Source organism: Nicotiana tabacum, unplaced genomic scaffold (genome assembly GCF_000715075.1).
Source record: "Nicotiana tabacum cultivar K326 unplaced genomic scaffold, ASM71507v2 Un00209, whole genome shotgun sequence".
NCBI lineage: Eukaryota > Viridiplantae > Streptophyta > Magnoliopsida > Solanales > Solanaceae > Nicotiana > Nicotiana tabacum.
Genome location: NW_027438447.1, coordinates 76,262 through 99,000, shown reverse-complemented (window position 1 = coordinate 99,000; position 22,739 = coordinate 76,262). Strand labels below are relative to the sequence as shown.

The following is a 22,739-nucleotide window of genomic DNA, read 5'->3' as shown; positions in this document are numbered from 1 at the left end:
ATTTCATATCATATGTTTGAACTTACACTTTAGTACCAAGATCCCAGAACATTGTCCCTATGGCCAAGGCGACGAAGACTGTAAAGAGCAATCTGACTGCAGTATAAGCGGGATTACGCCAGTATGACCAGTGTTGCTTCCAAAGGCAAGCCATACATTGGGTCCAAAATGGCTGTGAATATTGACTATCGAAATACAGGTCTTTTGTACCAGGGCGAGACACGCTGAGTTCACTAATCAACACTTTATTCCTCCTGTAAAGATCTGATCTCTTGTATAAATCAGTAAAATCAACCCCCAAAATCATTTCTTGAGCCGAGGTTGTGACTTCTAACATCCAAGTTGCTGGATTGTAGCCATCTTGTATTTTACTTATCCCAGACATTGACTGAATGCAAGAAAAATTAGTTTAGTATTTAATCAAAAAAAGAAAAGCTCTGTATCACTTAGACAACTTACCTCAAAGTATTTGATCAAATGACAGGAACGGTGACCTAATGGACCAACATATATCTCTTGTCCTCCTCGTTTCATTAGAAATAGCTGCAAAGAGTGGTGTTTATATTAGTATGCAATGTCAAAAGAGAAAGAAGAAGACATTTATTAGCTTGATTGGGTTCAAAAAGGTATTAAATTCACCTCATCAAAGGCTTCAAAAATGTCGATACTAGGCTGATGAATGGTACAAACAACGGTTCTCCCTGTGTCAACAGTGTTCCTAACAGTTCTCATCACAATCGCAGCAGCCCTTGCATCCAGACCTGAAGTTGGTTCATCCATGAAAATGATAGAGGGGTTTGCTACTAATTCCACTGCAATGGTCAACCTTTTGCGTTGCTCAGTTGAGAGACCGTTGACTCCTGGCAAACCAACTAAGGCTGATCTTAATGGTGTAAGCTCCACAAGTTCCATAATTTCGTCAACAAACATCTGCACAAGGATAGTAAATAGGAAATGTCATATGATTTCTACCTTCTTTGTTGTGTTTAACGGATTTTTGGGCGAGAGATTCATGTTATGGAAGGAAATTTTCAAAAGTTGTGAACCTTTCTAGTCTTTTCATCAACATCATGAGGTAAACGCAGCCAAGCTGAGAATACTAATGACTCATGAACTGTAACATAAGGTGAATGGATATCATTCTGCTCACAGTATCCAGATATACGTGCGAATGTTTCTTGCTTCTTAGGATAGCCAGAGATCTTAATACCACCCTCAATATATCCTCCTGTTTTCCTTCCTGCCAATACATCCATCAATGTTGTTTTTCCAGCCCCACTAACTCCCATCAAAGCTGTCAAAACACCAGGCCTGAAAGCTCCGCTTACTCCCTTCAGAAGTACCAATCTATCTTCAGTGGCGCCCTGATCTTTCATTTCCTGTATCATGGGAAAGCTTAGTAACATATTATTGAAATGCAGGATTAGCATCAGTAGTTACTGATAAGTAACAATTCCTGGTTAGTTACCTGAGGCATGTCAACAGAGTATATAACTTCATCAAAGGTGATGGAATGCGGTTCAAATGGAAGAACCATTCCCTTTTTCTTACTCTGACCCTCACTATTGGACTGTTCTTTCTCATTGCTAGTTGTTTTGGCATCTTCACTGTCTTTTGGTATCATAGCTTGCGGCTTGCCAAATGCTGTTGATATTCACACTAGCATTCAATCTTTTCGCCTTAGGGAAAACTAAATGTAGAAACTCGAGAGATACTCACGGTTGAGATAAGCAAGTGCAAGACTGAAGCAGATGTTAAAGAGGATTGTGAATCCAACAAGTGCACCAATACCTATCCAGTACCAGTATGCATCCGGGAAGAACCCTCGAGATCTTACAACTGCAACTCCAAGTGGCTCAGTTCCATTTGGTGCAATATGTTTCCACTTTTTCCCATCAAATTCATTCACAAAAATTGAATTAATAGAATACATCAATGGTGAAGACCAGTAACCCCATATCCACCATTTCTTCACATCACCTACAATATTAGCCATAGACTATTAACACTAGTCGGTTTAAGCAAGTCAAAAGCTTCTACAGATATAAAATCACCAAATATACCTCGTGAAAGAACGAATCCACCCAATGCAAATTGTAAAAGGAGAGCAAATGTTCCAAATGTATTAGCAACTCCCATGGTCCTTCCAACTGCCCCAATGAAGCGGAACAATCCTGATGCCATCAGGTTTACTAATATGAGTAGCAAGAATTGTTTGAGAAATCTGAAAAAAAAAGACTCCTGTTTAGTAATCACGGGAAAAAGGGAACTATTGAAGGTAACTTGATCTTTATTCTACATCATCTTTTTCTTCCCATACCTTACAGGATTCGGATCAAATCCAATGACATAGTAAGTGAGGAACACCCATAGACCAACTTCAACAAATGTTATAGGGATTTTGAGCATCCATGAGGGAATTGCATAAGCCCATGAAGGGAAAAAGAGAAGGTCCCTTTGCTTGTAGAAGACAGGAAGTTTATAAATTGTCATGGCTATCTCAGACATTCCATTAAACATATTCATAACAACCGCAAAAAAGAGGGCACCAGCATATATTCCTCCATCATCCATACTATCACGAGACATCTCAGTTCGGAAAAAGAGGGTCATTGTCACGAGCGCCATAATTGAAAGCTGAAAACATATCAAAACAAAGAGGCATTAGCACTTGCAAGTAAATATGATGAGATAGAGACCGGAAAACACAAATTTATAAGACAAAATTGCCACCTGAGTGAACTTGAAGATGTAAACAAATGAGTTCCTCTTCATTAGCAAGAATTCTCTTTCAGTGCAGATCCTTAAGAGTTCTTTCTTCCCTATACCATACTTTTGAGTTGTCAAAGCAGCAGGATGGCTTTTGCTCTTGTCATATGAAGCTGCAAGCTCATTCGCAAGTTTCCTCCCAACATGGAATGATTGATATGTCTCAGCAAATTCTTTTGATGTGATATACCTGTAAGTCTCATCCCTCCTCACCCAATATTGTTGCTGATCCATCTTTGATGTCACCTGCAAAGAGTTCAAATTTGCACCATCAGAAGGGAAACTGGATCTAGGCTTCTCAACCTTATTAGTCGTAGGCCATTGTAAGACATACTTCTTGCAAGAAGTCGGCCACGCCTTTTCTATCTGGGCATTTGAAACCCATGGACTCGAAGAAGCCAAGGACGTCCTCTCGCGGACCCTGATAAACAATTTGCCCATCTGATAACAGAATAATCTCATCAAACAAGTTGTAGGTCTCGGGTGCTGGCTGCAGGAGAGATATCACAGCAGTTCCATTCAAGATTTGCACAGATTGTCTTAGAGAGTTCACAATGGAGTAAGTGGTAGAACTGTCCAATCCAGTTGAGATTTCATCCATGAAAAGTGCCTTTGACGGTCCAACGAGCATTTCACCTGTTGTCACACGCTTCTTTTGTCCTCCTGAAATACCCCTTATCATTTCATCTCCCACCATTGTATCTGCGCAAATATCCAGCCCCAACAGCTACAGATGGAATACACAAATCACTTTGTTATCAAATTTCTTCTACCTTTTCATTATGGAAAATGAAGAGAAAATTATTGGACATAATTTTTATTACCTTAAGAACATAATCTGTAACAACATTGGCCTCTTGTCCCTCTGTTGCTGCTGCCTACGTTGTCACAAAATAATTGTGGTTATAAGCATTTGCCTTCAGGAAAGCAAGTTTTCAACTTGGTTCAATTACTAACAAATTGCTACGGATACCAGCTAATTTTTGGTATTGTCTTTTCCTTTTACTTTCCTCGGAAAGGTATTATGTGCTCTTTTTAGGAATTAGTAGACTTGTTTTCTTTTTTCTTTTTTTTCTAAAACCTTTACCGTTTATACTATTCTTCAATTTGTTTCAAACAGTTTCTCCTTTGTAATTTTGTATCCGGTCTGTAAAGGTAGGTGGCGAGATTGTCTGTAAAGGTAGGTGGCGAGATTAGTAGCTGAAAAGATTGGGAGCCTACATATAAGGGGTAAGTATCTCTTAATGGTCTGAGACCTTTTGGGGAAAACCGTGCGGGCTTGGCCCAAATGGGATAATATCACACCACGTTAAGAGTATCATTGGGTCGTTTTAGCCCAACAATTGGTAGCAGAGCTAAGGTTCAACAAGACAAGTATGGTGATGATAGAGTGATGTTGGGGGGCTCGATTTGATTACCCTTACGAGCTTGGAGATGCGCATACAAGAAAAAGCTAGTTGCGGGCTTCGTTGTCATAGGTACTTTGATGATTTGGGTGGCATACAATGAATCTTGAAAATTGACGCGTGGATCGTGGTAATAGGCCACGTGGAACTTGGTTTAAGGGGGAGACCTGTGTATCATGTTAGTGGGCCACGTTCTAAAGGGAGATTGTTGGGTGAACAAACAAAGTCCCGCATCGGTAGCTGTAAAGATTGAGAGCCTACATATAAGGTATAAGGATCTCTTGATGGTATGAGATCTTTTGGGGAAAATCGTGCAAGCTTGGTCCAAAGCTAACAATATCACACAATGTTAAAAGTATCATTGGGAGTTTTAGTCCAACAACATCTAAACATTATATAGTAATAGTCTTTTACCTTCATGAAGATGTCAATATCAGGATCTGGCTTAATTTTAGCTGCTTTCTCTCTTCTTGACAGTTCAACCAACATATCTGCAAAATTGTTCCAAGAAACATCAGTTGATATATCTATGTTAGTTAAATCTCAACACAAAATGCTAACCATAACGAGAGCCAACTCCCTGGCATCTGGCAGAGAATTCCAACGTTTCTCGCACAGTCATTTCTCCAATGTGTAAATCATGCTGGCTAATATAAGCAGCAGTTCTTTGTGGCACAAATTCATTCATTTCATGTCCATTGTAGGTCACTTTCCCAGCAACCTGATTTACACAAAAAATGGTAACTAATCTTTATATTCTCAGTACATATAACTTAATCTGATTAATATGTAGAACTAATGATCTTACCTTAAGGGCAGGGTCAAGCTTTCCAGCCAAAGCTAATAAAAGAGTAGTTTTACCAGAACCTGGAGGTCCTAAAAGCAAAGTCATTCTGCAAGGCTTAATGATACCACTCACATCATTAAGAATAGTGAGTTTCCTTTTTTGATTTGGTAGGATATGGAAAGAGGTCAACATTGTCTATGAACCCCAAAAGAAGAAAAAAATGTTAGTTTCAAACACCCTTTTGGTAAAAGAGAAGGTGAGATTTGAAATTAAGAATTTCTTTTAGATTTTTACCTCAAGAAAATTAGTCATGAAGTTGGTAAATGTAGGCAAAGCTCTGCTTCCTATATATGCATCTGCCTCAATATTTAGATGCTCATATCTTACTTCTATTGATGGCAAATCTATCCCAACTCTGTAAAAAGAAAAAAAAAAAGAAGCAAAGTCAAACCACTTAAATTAAGGGGGAAAAGAACAACTAAAAGCGCAGCCCGGTGCACTAAGCTCCCGCTATGCGCGGGGTCCGGGGAAGGGCCGGACCACACGGGTCTATTGTACGCCGTCTCTATTCTAAGCAAGGGGAAAAGAACAGCTACTCATAGATAAACCACACTATAACAACTATTGCGTCTCTATTCTAAGCAAGTCGGACCCCGACTATGTGAATCATCATTGTCCATGGCGCTCCATTTAAGCACGCCTCAGTTAAAAATTATAAAAACTAGTTTTTTTCAAGTTGAAGAGAGCCTTGGCGCAACGGTAATATATGCGCTGTGTGACCAGGAGGTCACGGGTTCAAGCCGTGAAAACAACCTCTTGGAGAAATGCAAGGTAAGAATGCATAAATAAGGCTCAATGTGGTCCGACCATTCCCTAGATACTGCGCATAGCGGAAGTTAGTGCATTGAACTACCTTTTTCCTCTAACACTACAAGATCTCTAGACTCGCTAATAACATATAAATCTCTAACATGGCTCGAAGACTCCTAACAAACGTTGAACCTAAAGTAAATATACTAATATTACTGAAATTTAATCTCGATTACTTGGTATCATCTATATAGATCTTTTTTGTCCAACAATATAATATAGCCCAAAGAAGGAAAAACCACACATACAGAGAGGACAAAAAGATGCATTCACTTACCTGTCAATTCTTTGCCTGAGTTTCAACAAGAATTTCTCATTATCCTCATTGGCGATTTTCACAAGCCTTTCAAGCAAGTTCTTTCTTTCTTGAAAACCAAGATCATGTATATCAACTTCAGCAGCAGCACCTTGAGATCCAAATAAGAGACCTTTTCTTAAACGATTAAATGTTGGAAGTTTTTCAAGAGCTGCCCATTTAAGAGCCTCTTCATCATCTTCATCTCTCGACGAACGACTAAAAATCTCCACACCATTGTTCCTCCATATAGAGTTAGTACTATTCACACTTAACTTTAAGCTCCCTCTCAAACTACTCCCTCTCAAATCACTTATATTTGCTGGCTCCATTTTGAACCAATAACCACTTAATCAAAATGCAAGAAATTCTAGCTCTTTTTCTTCTTCTTATATACTGATGCTTAATTGAATTTCTTAGGAAAACTTCTTGAGTTTCTTCTTGTGTCCACTGTCTAAGCCTAAGTTAGAGTGTTATTAAAGTTTGAAGCTAAAGGAGTTATTATATAGCAGCAAAAGAAGCTAAATTAAGAAGCCGGGCTATTTAATAGTAGTTATTTTGGTTTTAGGAAAATTTCATTTTGCAAAAATGCTTTCTCTAATTAGGTATTGTTGAATAGATACATTAAAAAGTACTGCATTAAAATCATCAGCCACTAGTTATAAAAATGTTAAGAACGTCATACATGGTCAGATATGGACCAGTAATCAGTATTATTGGTCATTCTGGTTATATTGTAGTCTATCAACAATAGAAAACTGTCAAATTTCTCTTTTAGAGTTCATATGCTTAAGATTTGACATTTGGAACTAAATGAATTGGGTTACTCCTATATATTTATCTTGGAGACAAAATTTTCATTAGGGATAAGAAAAAGTAAATTTGTGAAGAAGTCAAAAGGAATTCAACATATACATACATACATACATATATATATATATATATATATATATATATATTATCCGATTTTTTTAACCTTGTATACACAATGTAAATTTCTAAATCCCTAACTCTACCCCTGATTCAGTCTAAAAGTTTTTTTTAGTCTACACTCCATCTTTTAAAGATATACCTAGTCTCTAAATAGTGGGTTTACTTCTTGTTTGCATAGCATTATATTCCTAGTCTTTTCTCCTATCCAGTTATAGACCCTCATAGATGGGGGAGTTCATTGAATCTAAAAGTATAAGCTACACAAGCAAAGAAGAATATCAGCGTGCCTTTATCATATTGTTGGAATAGTATTTGCTTCTAAGGTTAAAATTGTCACTTAATTTATATGGGTAAATTAGTAATTTAACTTTTTACTTAAAAGTGTTCCCACTTTTAGTATATAAATAATATATATATATATGATAAATAATTTTTTTAATCTTGTATATACAATATTTTTTTCTAAACCCCTAGCTCTACCCTGATTCAATCTATAAAAGTTTTTTTTAGTCTACACTACATCTTTTAATGATATGCAACAGTCCAAACAGACTATAAATTAAAGAGTCTATAATTAGTGGGTTCACCTCTTGTTGACATAGCATATCTCCCTAGTCTTTTCTCCTATCCACTTGTAAACCCTCATAGATAGGGCAGTTCATTCAATCTAAAAGTAGAAACTACACAAGCAATTAAAGAAGAATATCAGCGTGCCTTTATCATATGTAAAACATGCATTTTTACATTGACGACCGGGGCAGCGGCGGAACCAAAATTTATTCGTATCAAAAAACTTATTCGTCTTCTTCACATAACCTTCACCATTGTTGCTTGTCATGATTAAAAATAGGTATAGGTTGAAAATTTTTGGCATTGGTTAATAGAAGCCCAAGAATGGGTTAAAAGGAGCCCACGCATTAAGATTAAACATGGGTTAAATAAGAGCTCGGGTGTTAAAAAAAAACATGAGTTAAAACTAGCATTGGAGCTAATGTGATGTGTTACAAGTTTGCATGACTTAAAACTGACATTAATTAAAAGTGGCCCAAACATAAGTTAAAAAAAGAGTTTTTATTTCAATAAAGATACAGCAACAAGAGTTTTTAACAAACGCTTAAATTTGGCCTCAACGGTCACTTTAACAGTTCAACTTACCAAATGATCATTCCCGACACTAACCTCCTCCTTCTAGTTTCCCTTTCTCCGTTCCTTCCCCCGGGACGGCCAGGCCAACAACTTGTGACTGATTCGTCTACTTCCCCTTCTATTCTCTTTTATTCTTATTCCTGATCATATTACCACTCTCTTCCCACACTTTGCCATGTCAGTGTCTGATGTCCAAGAGTGTCTAGATGATCATTTGATAAGTTGAAGTATTTAAGTAACAACCGAGACCAATTTTAAGTGTTTGTTTATGTATTTTATAAAAAAATATACTAAATTAATCATAATAGTTTAATATGGTTTGATTAATCGATCTAATTTTATAGAAGTACAAAACTTCTCCTTCAAAAAAAGGACAAAAGTCATGAAAGAGATTTATTCCTTTTAGGAGTCTTTTTCCTTCCTTCAAGAAATAGGGTCCTAATATATTAAATATTCAGGGCAAAATCCTAACAGATATATATATTTACTTTATTTTTTAACTGCTAAGCTTAAATTATTTAATTTGACGTAAACATCGAAATGCTAGTCCAAACGGTAACATGTATACAGTAGTTTTATAGTCAATCTCTTCCTCGGTTTTCTTCATATAGATCTTTAGCAGGTATAACATCTTCTATTTTCTTTGGAAATTGAATACTTTAATAGCCCAAGCAAATATGAAGGCAAAAAGTACAGGATATGCAACAATCACAACTCCAACTACTCCAAGAAAATCATGCTTGAACCCGAAGTAACGTCTCAAGAATTGTTCCACTGTTTCATCATCAGTTATTTTGTTTTGGAGGTCTCCAAATTGTGATGCAACCAAACCATACAAAGTCCAGGCAACAGGACAAGCCCAATAGTACCATCTCCACCATATGGGCATACGCTGTTTTTCAACGAAGAAAACATGTCATTTTCAAGCTCTAAATTGATGTTCATGTAATAAAAATGAAAGTGTTTTAAGAACTTACAGGTCGTTTCACATGGCAATGAAGAAGACAATGACAATTTGCGCAATATTTTGATTTGGAGTAACAGCAACGCTCATCATACCATAAAAGGTGAAGTACAAGAAAGTGAAATACGTGATGAACAAATACCAAAAGAACTTGGTTACTGTCCATTCAAATCCAATCATAGCATAGACAATGGCGCCATAGACAACAGCTTGCACAAAGACATACGGCATTTCAATGAAAACCTGCAAGATAATTAAATAAAATTATGTGTAATTTAGACTATTTTACTAGAAATTGGCTTATAAGAAGTTAAATTCTCTACTCACTTGTCCAAAGGCATAGGGGAAGGCAGAATACATTCCAGCAGCTCTTTCTCTATAAAATACTGTACGCTCAACGGCTACAACGGGCAGCACTGATGCTGTATTTTGAAAACCAAGAAAGAGAACAACAGCATACATTGATCCCATAGCGTTAAATAGATCTTGGTTGCTACCCCTGTAACAAAAAAAAAAAAGAAGCTTTTAGCATTAAGAATTTAGTAATTTCCAGATTATATGAGTACTTGTTTCGTCTCATAGGTTTTGACTTACACTTTAGTACCAAGATCCCAGAACATTGTCCCTATGGCCAAGGCCACGAAGATTGTAAAGAGAAATCTGATTGCAGTATAAGCAGGATTACGCCAGTATGACCAGTGTTGCTTCGAAAGGCAAGCCATACATTGGGTCCAAAATGGCTGTGCGTATTGGCTGTCAAAATGCAGGTCTTTCGTACCTGGACGAGGAGCGTTGAGTTCACTAATCAACACTTTATTCCTCCTGTAAAGATCTGATCTCTTGTACAAATCAGCAAAATCCACTCCCAACATCATTTCCTGAGCCGAGGTTGTGACTTCTAACATCCAAGTGGCTGGATTGTAACCATCTTGTATTTTACTTACCCCAGACATTAACTGAATGTAAGAAATATTAGTTTAGTATTTAATCGAAAAAGGGAAAGCTCTTGATCACATAGACAATTTACCTCAAAGTATTTGATCAAATGGCAAGAACGGTGACCCAATGGACCAACATATATCTCTTGTCCTCCTCGTTTCATTAGAAATAGCTGCAAAGAGTGGTGTTTATATTAGTATGCAATGTCAAACGAGAAAGAAGAACACATTATTAGATTGATAGAGTTCAAAAAGGTATTAAATTCACCTCATCAAATGATTCAAAAATGTCAATACTAGGTTGATGGATGGTACAAACAACGGTTCGTCCTGTGTCAACAGTGTTCCTAACAGTTCTCATCACAATCGCAGCAGCCCTTGCATCCAGACCTGAAGTTGGTTCATCCATGAAAATGATAGAGGGGTTCGCCACTAGTTCCACTGCAATGGTCAACCTTTTGCGTTGCTCAGTTGAGAGACCGTTAACTCCTGGCAAACCAACTAATGCTGATCTTAATACTGTAAGCTCCAAAAGTTCCATAACTTCCTCGACAAACATCTGCAGAAGGATAATAAATAGGAAATGTGATATGATTTCTACCTTCTTTGTTGTGTTTAACGGATTTTTGGGCGAGAGATTCATGTTATGGAAGGAAATTTTCAAAAGTTGCAAACCTTTCTAGTCTTTTCATCAACATCATGAGGTAAACGCAGCCAAGCTGAGAATACTAATGACTCATGAACTGTAACATAAGGTGAATGGATATCATTCTGCTCACAGTATCCAGATATACGTGCGAATGTTTCGTGCTTCTTAGGATAGCCAGAGATCTTAATACCACCCTCAATATATCCTCCTGTTTTTCTTCCAGCCAATACATCCATTAATGTTGTTTTTCCAGCCCCACTAACTCCCATCAAAGCTGTCAAAACACCGGGCCGGAAAGCTCCATTGACACCCTTCAGAAGTACCAATCTATCTTCAGTGGCGCCCTGATCTCTCATTTCCTGCAAGTATCATTGGAAAGTTCAGTAATATATTGTTGAAATGCAGAATTAGCATCAGTAGTTACTGATCAATAAAAATTCCTGGCTAGTTACCTGAGGCATGTCAACAGAGTATATAACTTCATCAAAGGTGATGGAATGCGGTTCAAATGGAAGAACCGTTCCCTTTTTCTTACTCTGACTCTCACTATTGTACTGTTCTTTCTCATTGCTAGTTGTTTTGGCATCTTCACTGTCTTTTGGTATCATAGCTTGCAGCTTGCCAATTGCTGTAGAAAATCATACTAAAAATTCATTCTTTGTGCCTTAGGGAAAATTAAATGTAGAAACTCGAGAGATACTCACGGTTGACATAAGCAAGTGCAAGACTGTAGGAGATGTTAAAGAGGATTGCGAATCCAATAAGTGCACCAATACCTATCCAGTACCAGTATGCATATGGAAAGAACCCTCGAGATCTTACAACTGCAACTCCAAGTGGCTCAATTCCGTTTGGTGCAATTTGTTTCCACTCTTTCCCATCAAATTCATTCACAAAAATTGAATTCGTAGAATACATCAATGGCGAAGACCAGTAACCCCATATCCACCATTTTTTAACATTATCTACAACATTAGCCATAGACTATTAACACTAGTTGGTTTAGGCAAGTCAAAAGCTTCTACAGACATAAAAATCACCAAATATACCTTGCGAAAGAACGAATCCACCCAATGCAAATTGTAAAAGGAGAGCAAATGTTCCAAATGTATTAGCTATTCCCATGGTCCGTCCAACTGCCCCAATGAAGCGGAACAATCCTGATGCCATCTGGTTTCCTAATATGAGTAGCAAGAAATGTTTGAACAATCTACAAAAATATACTATTGTCTAGTAATCACGAGAAAAAGGAACCTGATCTTTATCCTACATCATCTTTTTCTTCCCTTACCTTACAGGATTCGGATCAAATCCAATGACATAGTAAGTGAGGAACACCCATAGACCAACTTCAACAAATGTTATAGGGATTTTGAGTATCCATGAGGGAATTGCATAAGCCCATGAAGGGAAAAAGAGAAGGTCCCTTTGCTTGTAGAAGACAGGAAGTTTATAAATTGTCATGGCGATCTTAGACATTCCATTAAACATAATCATAACAACCGCAAAAAAGAGGGCACCAGCATATATTCCTCCATCATCCATATTGTCACGAGGCATCTCAGTTCGGAAAAAGAGGGTCATTGTCACGAGCGCCACAATTGAAAGCTGAAAACATATCAAAACAAAGAGGCATTAGTACATGCAAGCAAATATAATGAGATAGAGATTTGAAAACACAGTAGATTTAATAGACTAAATTGCCACCTGAGTGAACTTGAAGATGTAAACGAATGAGTTCCTCTTCATTAGCAGGAGTTCTCTTTCAGTGCAGATCTTTAAGAGTTCTTTCTTCCCTATACCATACTTTTGAGTTGTCAAAGCAGCAGGATGGCTTTTGCTCTTGTCATATGAAGCTGCAAGCTCATTCCCAAGTTTCCTCCCAACATGGTATGATTGATATGCCTCAGCAAATTCTTTTGATGTGATATACCTGTAAGTCTCATCCCTCCTCACCCAATATTGCTGCTGATCCTTCTTTGATGTCACCTGCAAAGAGCTTAAATTTGCACCATCAGAAGGGAAAATGGATCAACCTTATTAGTCGTAGGCCATTGTAAGACATACTTCTTGCAAGAAGTCGGCCACGCCTTTTCTATCTGGGCATTTGAAACCCATGGACTCAAAGAAGCCAAGGACGTCCTCTCGAGGGCCCTGATAGACAATTTGCCCATCTGATAACAGAATAATGTCATCAAACAAGTCGTAGGTCTCGGGTGCTGGCTGCAAGAGAGATATAATAGCAGTTCCGTTTATGATTTGCCCAAATTGCCTTAGAGAGTTCACAATGGAGTAAGTGGTGGAACTGTCCAATCCAGTTGAAATTTCATCCATGAAAAGTGCCTTTGACGGTCCAACAAGCATTTCACCTGTTGTCACACGCTTCTTTTGTCCTCCTGAAATACCCCTTATCATTTCATCTCCCACCAAAGTATCGGCACAAATTTCCAGCCCCAACAACTGCAGATGGAATATACAAATCACTTAGTTATCAAATTTCTTCTGTCTTTTTATTGTCAAAAATTTAGAGAAAATTATTGGACATAATTTTGTTACCTTAAGAACATAATCTGTAACAACATTGGCTTCTTGTCCCTCTGTTGCTGCTGCCTATGTTGTCACAAAACAATTAAGGTTATAAGCACTGGCGTCGGTATTGCTGTTTCCTTAAATGCTAGTCTTTTTCCTTCATAAAGATATCAATATCAGGATCTGGCTTGATTTTAGCTGCTTTCTCTCTTCTTGACAGTTCGGCCAACATATCTGCAAATGTTTTCCAAGAAACACAGAATGCTTTTTTATTGAAGAAGAGATTGGAAAAAGAAAAATCAAAATTTTAAAAATCAAATGCTAACCATAACGAGAGCCAACTCCCTGGCATCTGGCAGAGAATTCCAACGTTTCTCGCACAGTCATTTCTCCAATGTGTAAATCATGCTGGCTAATATAAGCAGCAGTTCTTTGTGGCACAAATTTATTCATTTCATATCCATTATAGGTCACTTTCCCAGTAACCTGATTTCCACAACCAAAAAATATTCAGAAAATTAGAATTTGTTGTTTCATTACACACGTTTGGTTGTGAGTTTAAGTTCTATGCACTGACAGTCTATTGTAATAGCATTAATTGGTAGCCTAGTAAAATTAGTAACTGATCTTTACACTATCAGTATATATATATAACGTAAATCCGTTTGATACATAAAGCTAATGGTCTTACCTTAAGAGCAGGGTCAAGCTTTCCAGCCAAAGCTAATAATAGAGTAGTTTTACCAGAACCTGGAGGTCCTAAAAGCAAAGTCATTCGACAAGGCTTAATGATACCACTCACATCATTAAGAATAGTGAGTTTTCTCTTTTGATTTGGTAGGATATGGAAAGAGTTCAACATTGTCTAGGAACCCCAAAAGAAAGAAAAAAAATAGTTAGTTACAAACACCCTTTTGGTAAAACAGAATTGAGACTTGAAATCAAGATTTTCTTTTAGATTTTTACCTCAAGAAAATTAGTCATGAAGTTGGTAAATGTAGGCAAAGCTCTGCTTCCTATATATGCATCTGCCTCAATATTTAGATGCTCATATCTTACTTCTATTGATGGCAAATCTATCCCAACTCTGTAAAAAAAAAAAGAAAAAAAGCAACGTCAAACCACTTAAATTAAGGGGGAAAAACAACTTGTCATGGATAACCAACAGTATAAATACTAGAGTTAATACTCTAGTGTAGTGCCACATGACACGTTTTTTAGATAATTAGGAGCGTGTACTAAACGCGCCTCTAAGAATGCAACGAGAGGGTTCTAATATGAAGGACAATATAAAGAAAGGGGTTTTTGGGGATGCCGATTAGTTTAAGTAGGAAACTGACAAAAACGTGATAGTTTATGAGAGTTTTAGGGTATTAACTCTAAATACGACTACGTCTCAATTCTAAGCAAGTCGGATCAACTATATGAATCATCATTGTCCATGCCGCTCCATTTAAGCCAGTCTAAGTTAAATGTTATAAAAACTAATTTCTCTAGCACTACAAGTTCTCTAGATTTCTAATAGCATATAAATCTATAACAAGTCGTGAAGACTCCTAACATGCATTGAACCTAAAGTAAACATCCAATTATTAATATGTATCGCCTACACAGATCTTTTTTTGTCTGTGGAAGACAACATATAGAGAGAGACAAAAAGATGCATTCACTTACCTGTCAATTCTGTGTCTGAGTTTCAACAAGAACTTCTCATTATCCTCATCGGCGATTTTCACAAGCCTTTCAAGCAAGTTCTTTCTTTCTTGAAAACCAAGATCATGTATATCAACTTCAGCAGCAGCACCTTGAGATCCAAACAAGAGACCTTTTCTTAAAGGATTAAATGTTGGAAGTTTTTCAAGAGCTGCTGTTGCGACCAAACACACTCACGCAAGTATACGCGGTCGTCAAGTAATAAAGTGACTAAAAGTCGGATGTCGAACCCACGAGGACTTATGATTAACTATTAACTAAATTAGACTATCCCAATTATCTAAACAAGAATTAAATCTAAAAATATTTTATTCTAAACTAATTAAATAAGAAAAATATAAATAATAAACTTTGAACAGAGAAAGAGCAGATTTTATGATATCAATGTAATGAAAACGATCTAGGGTTATGGGCTATCTAATAATCCTATTGTATTCTTCAATTGAATTGACCGACTAATTTATCTAGCTTATTGGTTGACAGGGTTAATGCTCATAAGAATCTGTCGAGTTCTTACTCGCCTATTCAAGCTAACCTAACGCCTATATGTCTATGGAGTTAGAATCAACAAGAACGCATTTATAATTCCTGTAAATCAACCAAGCAAGGCAATTAGGTATATGTCTATCCTAACTACGAATCCGTTCCCCGATGCCCGAGTTCAAGAACTTGCCATACTCAATCCTGTATGCAATATAGGATTCCCACTTTCGCGTTCAATTCTAGATTCGTAGATAATATTCAATTGGTGATCAAGCAATTAAATAATTAAGTGCAAGATTGAATAAATAAACTAATATGATAAATCAAGAAGTCAAAATCAATATCCGAATAACAATATTCATGAAAGAACCACAATCCTAGAACGTGAAGTTTAGCTCCATATAGACATGGTAGCCAAACAACAAATCATACAAAGAAACATAAAAATTACTAAGTTTGGTGGGAGAAAGATGGAACTTGATGAATTTCGGCCTCCACAGCTTTGTCGTGGCTTTTTTTCCCCTTCCAAATATGTTAGATGACCTAAAAGAGGCGTTTTTGGCTTATATATTGCGTACCAAAGTCGTGGGCCAAAGTTCTCCTATTTCTAATCCAAATCAGCTTCAGGGATTGATGCTAGGGTGGATGCGTCGCATCCACCTCGTCCTCCACTTCTCAGTCTCGGATGCTATGGCGGACGCTATGGGCCGACTTCACTGCTAAGGGTGCACGAAAGATGTAGTTTTTCTAGGTTGGATGCGACGCATCCAACCCTTCTTCCTCTGGCTAGACCACCTTTTCTTCATATTTTGCACTCCAAATACCTTAAATCGTCACACATAACTTAATTAGTCATAAAACCAACAATTAAACCATGTTGGGAATTTTAAAGATCAAATAACATCAAGAAGTGGTTAAAACATGGGTAAAGTAACATCAACACATATCGAAATATGCCAAACATCACTACCCCACACTTAAACCTTTGTTCGTCCTCGAACAAACCATCCTATAGTAGACGAAACAAAATTAAGCTCTTATCATTCAAAGCACACTGCACCTATGACCGTGGTTATTTGCAACAATTAGGCTCTAGGCTATGCATCACATACCCTTCCCTTTACTTATGCCATTCTTTAAAAATATTCGAACAAAGACAACATGCTCACAACAATCCTAACCTCAAAAACCGACTCAATGTCACTATGCACTCATGGCTTGAACACCCAACATCATAGAGAAGTCTAATAACGTTACCTATCCCTCGTGAAACCATGTGCCCTCACAACAAGAACAAGAGAGCGAGTTCAATCCACACATTCGAATCTCATGATCAAATATATTTTAATGACTCACATATATCAAAGAAAATCGCTCACTCTCACAAAGAAGTCACATGCATGAAATTAGTACCATAGGCTTGCCCTTAATGTAAATCTCTACTAATGTAAGCTCGCTCGATCTAAAATCAATTAGGACTTTTTCATGGTTGTAATGTGGGCTAAGGGACGGGTAGGATATATTTAAGGAATAGTGACTCACCCTCCTAAGCACTTTAATACATCACAAAATTACTTTAAGCATTTTTTTTCTTCAACCCCACTTCAATTTCACAAACAATATCACCCCCAAAACAGTCCCTTTTTCTTTAAGCACTACTTTAGTTCATATCCACTAGCAAGAACAAGATAACAATTTATTCATTTATATTTTTCTTTCTTTTTTTTTTCCAGATTTTTCTCTTTTTTTTTCTTTCAATTTTCGCTAGTGGTGTATTATTTTACAAAATAAGTGCACCCTTCTTTCTTTCATTGGTTCCACTCAAAAGTCACCCCACACTTAGTCCCTTCTTACTTCTTTTAGCGCTCATCTAACAATTAAAGTGCTTTAAGAGGTAAAAGGATCAAAACAATATCAATTAAGAATAAAAAGGGTATAGGCTTGTAATGTGGGTACCAAATAAAAGGTCTACAGGCTCAAAAGGGTTAACTAGGGATAGATTTTATTTGTGATAAGCAATAAGCTCAAAAAGATCAAAGAAATCCTAAAATCATTTTTCAAACCGAGCATCACCTAAAATTTCGCTTCAACTCACATACCGGGCAAGTTCTAGACACAAGTACAATACATGGACTACACAAAAAATCTCACCACACATGGCACATGACTCACTAAGGACGATCACATTCCGACTCTCAAGCAATGCAAGTATTCACGGAGCCACGAGATATTAAGTATTAAACACAAGGTGAACATAAGTCATGTAAACGAGACATAGGCGCCACAAAACATGCGATCCAATTTAACAAGGCATCATCAATAAATTCAAATCATACAGAAGATACTACACATGCGAAAGTATAAATATGTTACTATCAAACAAGTCAAGGGCGCCTAGGTTCATCATTCTTGCTCCTTTTATTCCCTAAATTCCTAATCTACTCGGAAAGAAAAAAACTACCCGGTTCAAACTACATCCCATGGAAAAGAACCGAGGCACAAAGAAAAACCACAGGGGATTATTACTACCTAAAGAAAGCTAAAAGACATATTTTTGGATTTTTGTTTAGACCTTAATCCCTCAAGAAAACTATCTAGGAGATCAATCGTCGGGAAAAGTCCAATTTTTCTAATTTTTCATTTTTTTTTTTAATTTCTTTTTTTTTTCTTTTTTCTTTCACAAAAGCTACTACACTTAAGAATGAGTACTACAACTAAGCTAAAATAGCACAGAAACTCATCCAAACTATCTCCTCACCCCACACTTAAAATTTTGCAATGTCCTCAATGCACATTATAAATAATAAGAGGGTAAACGAGACTCCCTGGTAGGCCAAAGGCCGAAGCAATAGCGGCTCACGAGGTACTCAGACTTTCCCCAGGCATCGTCCTTTGTGTGGGCACCCCACACTTAGTCCTCACCATCTAGCTCGCTTTTGCACTCTTCTAATGGCTTTGCTTCCTATGCTCATAATCCTACAAAACAAAAATAAATACTACAAAATAATAAAAATAAAATAAAATAAAAAGTAAACAAAAATAGAAGAAAGCAGTAACGCTGGGTTGCCTCCCAACAAGCGCCTGATTTAACGTAGCGGCACGACGTGAATCACTTTTTGCCTCCACCTCGAACTTATGAATTGAGCCCCTAACATGGCATCCAGTTTGCGGCTATGCTCCAGTGGTGGGGCTACAAAGATAACCAGGCCAAGTAATAAATTTTTCACTCTACACTTCTCGGCCTTTAGATGAGGAATGTATTTTTTGCTTTTTGGCATGACAAATTCAAAAATATAGGCATCATGTTCCTCTTCCATTGACTCCTCCAAAGACTTAGATGACTCGATTTCCATGTCATCATCCAAATACAATGTCGAAAAATGTTTAGAATGAGGACCAACACGCCCCAACTTTAGAATTGTATTACTATTTATATCCTCATATGTGCACACATTAGAGTCTTCAAATATAACATTATCTGCTACCTCGCATGGCTCTAGTGTACTTTTCTCAACATGGGCATCATCAACAGAAATATGCTCGAATGATTGGCTCTCCACTTTTAGCTCCTCAATTTGGCGTATAAGCTCATTTTCAGCTTCTGACAACTCATTACTATTTTGTTGGGCGATAGACGCAACAACCTTTGCATTTAATTTATCTTGCAAGTCGTGAATAGTAGTGACAAATTTATAGATCCCTTGTCCCAATTTAGATCTTCCCTCTATAAAGTGTCTCATCCCATCAGTAAGTTCCTCATGTTGAGCTTCATATATTTCTAACTTTTCAGCCTGTTCTGCCAGCCAAGTTTGGCTCAAAATCTCCTCTTTTTCAAAAATTTTCTCTTGCTGGTACTCGCTCTCTTCATTCAATTCTTCCATATTGGCCTTCATTCTTGTGATTGCTGCCCTCATTCTTTTCATATCTTTTTTGAGTTCATCCTGTTGCTCTGCTACTTGCCTCAGAATATCCCTAATATATGCATCAGGCTCCATATCCTGCACTTCATTGCCCCTATCAAACTCAGAAATATCATTAGAAAGATCATAATAAGGGCTCAGAGAAGGATGAACAAAATTAGGACAACCATCCCAATGGCCATCTTGACCACCACACATATTACAAATATTCCACTCAAAGGATTGAGATTGTGCGCACAACTCGCTCCTGGGAACATTCTGACAATTTTTTCACCAGTGGGGTCCTCCACAATATGGACAAGGATCATCAAAATAAGAATAACCATCATTCGAACAATTTTTATTCCAAGATGCCATGCTAAAATAAATAAAAAATACTAACTAAAATAAAATAATAAAAAAAACATGAATAGATAAAAAAATGTCTAATCTAGAAAAATAGCAAATTTCTAAGTCCCCGGCAACGGCGCCAAAAACTTGTTGCGACCAAACGCACTCACGCAAGTATACGCGGTCGTCAAGTAATAAAGTGACTAAAAGTCGGATGTCGAACCCACGAGGACTTATGATTAACTATTAACTAAATTAGACTATCCCAATTATCTAAACAAGAATTAAATCTAAAAATATTTTATTCTAAACTAATTAAATAAGAAAAATATAAATAATAAACTTTGAACAGAGAAAGAGCAGATTTTATGATATCAATGTAATGAAAACGATCTAGGGTTATGGGCTATCTAATAATCCTATTGTATTCTTCAATTGAATTGACCGACTAATTTATCTAGCTTATTGGTTGACAGGGTTAATGCTCATAAGAATCTGTCGAGTTCTTACTCGCCTATTCAAGCTAACCTAACGCCTATATGTCTATGGAGTTAGAATCAACAAGAACGCATTTATAATTCCTGTAAATCAACCAAGCAAGGCAATTAGGTATATGTCTATCCTAACTACGAATCCGTTCCCCGATGCCCGAGTTCAAGAACTTGACCTACTCAATCCTGTATGCAATATAGGATTCCCACTTTCGCGTTCAATTCTAGATTCGTAGATAATATTCAATTGGTGATCAAGCAATTAAATAATTAAGTGCAAGATTGAATAAATAAACTAATATGATAAATCAAGAAGTCAAAATCAATATCCGAATAACAATATTCATGAAAGAACCACAACCCTAGAACGTGAAGTTTAGCTCCATATAGACATGGTAGCCAAACAACAAATCATACAAAGAAACATAAAAATTACTAAGTTTGGTGGGAGAAAGATGGAACTTGATGAATTCCGGCCTCCACAGCTTTGTCGTGGCTTTTTTCCCCTTCCAAATATGTTAGATGACCTAAAAGAGGCGTTTTTGGCTTATATATTGCGTACCAAAGTCGTGGGCCAAAGTTCTCCTATTTCTAATCCAAATCAGCTTCAGGGATTGATGCTAGGGTGGATGCGTCGCATCCACCTCGTCCTCCACTTCTCAGCTTCGGATGCTACGGTGGATGCTTCGCATCCACCTCGTCCTCCACTTCTCAGTCTCGGATGCTATGGCGGACGCTATGGGCCGACTTCACTGCTAAGGGTGCACGAAAGATGTAGTTTTTCTAGATTGGATGCGACGCATCCAACCCTTCTTCCTCTGGCTAGACCACCTTTTCTTCATATTTTGCACTCCAAACACCTTAAATCGTCACACATAACTTAATTAGTCATAAAACCAATAATTAAACCATGTTGGGAATTTTAAAGATCAAATAACATCAAGAAGTGGTTAAAACATGGGTAAAGTAACATCAACACATATCGAAATATGCCAAACATCAGCTGCCCATTTAAGAGCCTCTTCATCATCTTCATCTCTCGACGAACGACTAAAAATCTCCACACCATTGTTCCTCCATATAGAGTTACTATTCACCCTTAACTTTAAACTCCCTCTTATATCACTTATATTTGCTGACTCCATTTTGAACCAATAACCACACAATCAAAATGCAAGAAATTCTAGCTCTTTTTTTCTTAATTATACTGATGTTTAATTAATTCTTATATGAAAAGTTCTTGAGTTTTCTTCTTGTGTCCACAGCCTAAGCCTAAGTTTGAATGTTACTAAATTTTGAAAGCCGAGGAGTTATTATATAGCAGCAAGTATATAAGAAAGGCGGGTTATTCAATCATCGTATCATATCATATCATCATATTATACTAAAAGTGAAAATATCCTTCCTTCAAACTTAATTTACTAAAATCATTATCATGATCCTATCGTTCATTCATTCATATCTTATCATAATATACTAAAAGTGGAAACATCCTTAGTTCCAACTTAATTTACTAAAATATCCTTTTAAACTTTAAAGAATATTTTAAAATTTAAAGCTACCTTGAACAAAAAAAATGATTACTTTATTACTTTTACTCTATCAGTTTTTTAAGTTTGATTATATTAATTATTCAGCCATGGTTGTGTGTTTCTTTATCTTTCACGGATCATTACTTCCATAAGTTTTTTAAGTTTAATTATCTAAATTATTCAGCCTTAATTGCTTGTTTCTTTATCTTCCATCAGTTTTGTGAGTCTCTCTTGTTCCATGTAAATGAGTAGGTATATCAATATATTTGATTTGTTAGGATGAATATTTTCACAAATTCATCAGATGGTGGAGACAGTCACATCCACAAGAACAAAGTCATGCATTTCTTTTTTATTGGACAATGTTTTCGATGGATTTATACTGTATTAGTTTTTTTTTTTTGGTAATTAGAAACTTTATTAATTACCAAGTAAATATTCACAAAACCATAGCTAAATCAAACAAATCTAGCAATCTGAACTATCTACTAGCAACGACGAAACTCTGTGATTTAACTCCTGGCTTGAATATATTGGCTTTCTTTAGTTCACACGTATTTTGAAATTTTAAGTTTAAATAATATTTTATCTTTTATATGTAATATTAAAAATAAAAAAATATATTTTTAGATAATTTTTATCTATAGCAGTAAAATAATATTTAAGCATCAAGTTCTGTTATAAACGTATAACAGTCATTCACAATAAAAGTCAAAAAATATTAAAAACAAACGATATTATTATATAAATGTTTGATTGTACGTATCCATAAACTAGTACTCCTAGATATTGGCTTAAGAAAAATTTCTTTTCGCAAATATGCTTTCTCTAATTTGACATTGTTGAATAGACAGATTAAAAAGTATTGCATTAAAACCATCAGCGACTAATTATAAGAAGTTTTAAGAACGTGCATATTTATATGGTCAGAGATGTCCCAATATTATTGGTCATTCTGGTTATTATATTGTAGTCTATCAGCAA

General features: G+C 36.5%; 1 protein-coding gene and 1 pseudogene across 1 annotated transcript; both read right to left on the bottom strand.

The window, feature by feature from the left end:
- Positions 1–26: 26 nt before the first annotated feature.
- On the bottom strand, positions 27–6,688 carry LOC142179040 (pleiotropic drug resistance protein 1-like; the record flags this gene model as incomplete). The annotated part of the gene is given in 16 exon segments (XM_075248842.1): positions 27–388; positions 460–543; positions 640–930; positions 1,047–1,379; positions 1,469–1,644; positions 1,720–1,980; positions 2,064–2,224; positions 2,321–2,637; positions 2,734–3,015; positions 3,104–3,496; positions 3,594–3,647; positions 4,590–4,666; positions 4,737–4,896; positions 4,984–5,157; positions 5,257–5,377; positions 6,110–6,688. Coding segments are annotated over 16 exon segments (3,596 nt in total), but the record flags the coding sequence as incomplete, so codon positions are not given.
- A 1,823-nt stretch (positions 6,689–8,511) lies between these two features.
- Positions 8,512–21,368, bottom strand: LOC107772348 (pleiotropic drug resistance protein 1-like; annotated as a pseudogene).
- Between the last annotated feature and the right edge of the window lie 1,371 nt (positions 21,369–22,739).